The sequence below is a fragment of the Hyalella azteca genome, unplaced genomic scaffold (genome assembly GCF_000764305.2).
Source record: "Hyalella azteca isolate HAZT.00-mixed unplaced genomic scaffold, Hazt_2.0.2 contig15117, whole genome shotgun sequence".
NCBI lineage: Eukaryota > Metazoa > Arthropoda > Malacostraca > Amphipoda > Hyalellidae > Hyalella > Hyalella azteca.
Window position 1 is genome coordinate 1 of NW_025944979.1, and position 2030 is coordinate 2030.

The following is a 2030-nucleotide window of genomic DNA, read 5'->3' on the forward strand; positions in this document are numbered from 1 at the left end:
GCAAGATCTCACCAATATCTTCTTCATCTTCCGAGAAGACATTTGGATTGAAGGAAGGGTCGGGCCTGGGAGGAATATCATCCCGGAGTTCTGTTATCATGAGGGTCATCTGACGAGGCTGCAGATGGAGCAGCGATGTTTTATACGTCACTTGTCCCAGGTTGGGAGGGAGTGACGACGCAACTCCGTGAAGCTTGAACTTTGTGCCCCAGATGTTTGATGTGACTTCAACAAGTCTATTGTGCTGCAAATAAAATTCGAGTTAAAAAAGGCTAAAGAGTCTTGAAATATTATTCTACGTAAAAATTAACCTACATATAGGCAGTTAAAAAATTGCACTCAGGTGCCTTTCATTTACCTATATCCAATCCTACTAAATCTATAATTTAAACCCATCACACACACTTATAAAACTTCCATCGTCTGTCATCAAAGAGACAGTGAAATCTCAGAATCAGCCATATATAAATTTTATTATTTGCCCTTGGGCGACAAGGGCTTGTATAGCATGTTGGAGAGAATAGTGTTTTTTCATATATATTGTGTTAAATTTAAAGTTTCGCTCAAGATATAGATCTATCACCCAGAGAAGAAACATTTATTCACAATTACCTCGGGACTGAAAGAATCAAAGGACCATCAAAATGAAGAAGGCAGGAAAGGAATAGTGTTGTCGTCTAAGTTCGACACCTCATGTAGCTGCGATACGTAAACAGGAAAAGAAAAAAATATAACTCAGTACTCACTGTAGTGAGTGACAGAGAGCGCATTTTCTCGTCGACGAAAACGTGAAGTCACGGACGGACAGATAGACAGACAACCGGACGGACATGACGAGCACAATAGCGCCTTTTTCCCATAAATGGGAAAATTCGCTAACAATATCGAAAAATAAATCGCTTACATGTGACTACGGCTGCTCTCACGAGATTGAAGTAAAAAATATCGCTATGGAATTAGAGTATAATGAAAATGTAGAATCAAAACTAAACCTCGCAGTTATCATTGGTATCAATATCGGGGCTAGTAGAAACCGTTAAGCTGGATAGAAGAAACCTCATTTGTCAAGTGACAAGCGAGAGTTCGAGGCGGAGGCCTCCGTGAACTCAGTTCAGGTAGAACCTCCTCAGTTCACCTCCTGCAGACTTATGACAGGCAGACTTGCCTCAGGCAGACTACCAACTTAGGCAGACTTGCCTAAGGCAGACTCCCATCAGACTACCAACTCGGGCAGACTTGCTTACGGCAGACTCCCAGACTATCAACTCACTCACCTCAGGCAGGGTGTCCAGATAGACCAGGTCATCGGCTTCGCTCTCCAGCCGCTCTCGCATTCTGTACGGGATATATTTATTAATTTCACAGTTCTCGTATATCTTATAATGAATCCCGAGCAACATTCCTAATTCAATTTTGATGCTGTTTTTTCCACTTTAGAGAAAGTGAACGAGAGGAAATACAAAAAAAATACGGTTTGATTTTTCAATAAAATAGCGCATAAAAATTATTCGACGATATTTTCACATTATACTGCACAAATATAATGCAATATTCCGTTTATTATCTCGAATTACTTTTGGCATTTTAACGACGTCAAACAATCGATTTAGGCAAAATAATGAGCCTCACAAGGCCCCCATCTCCAGATATTGTTTTCAAAGCATAAGTATTCTAAATGGTATGCTATGCTAACCTCTAGGAAAATAAACTTTCTTCTCTATGTCCCTCCATTACTCTTTTATTTTGCGTCAAAACTGCTCAATCGGTTCTGCCCCACCCTGTATATCTCACATTTCCGTACCATTGAACAGAATCAAGGAATTCAATTAATATGAATAAAACGGATTAAACCAATTTCTTGTTAGGTCTAATCGTAAAGAAAGATGATTCCAGCAACCTCAACTTAAGCTAAAAATTCTACATTTATCGATACGGAACGTGTCCTCCAACCTTCTCCTAAGTTTCCTTCGGCGCTGCAGACGCGGCGAAGCGCACATGTCCTCGTGCTCAGTGTCGGAGGAGTCGCTCAG

The 2030-nt window shown here is 40.6% G+C and overlaps 1 protein-coding gene across 1 annotated transcript; it reads right to left on the minus strand.

Annotated features, from left to right (window-relative positions):
- Positions 1 to 12: 12 nt before the first annotated feature.
- Positions 13 to 2007, minus strand: LOC125179115 (the record flags this gene model as incomplete). The annotated part of the gene is given in 3 exon segments (XM_047884299.1): positions 13 to 244; positions 1275 to 1335; positions 1951 to 2007. Coding segments are annotated over 3 exon segments (340 nt in total), but the record flags the coding sequence as incomplete, so codon positions are not given.
- Positions 2008 to 2030: the final 23 nt, after the last annotated feature.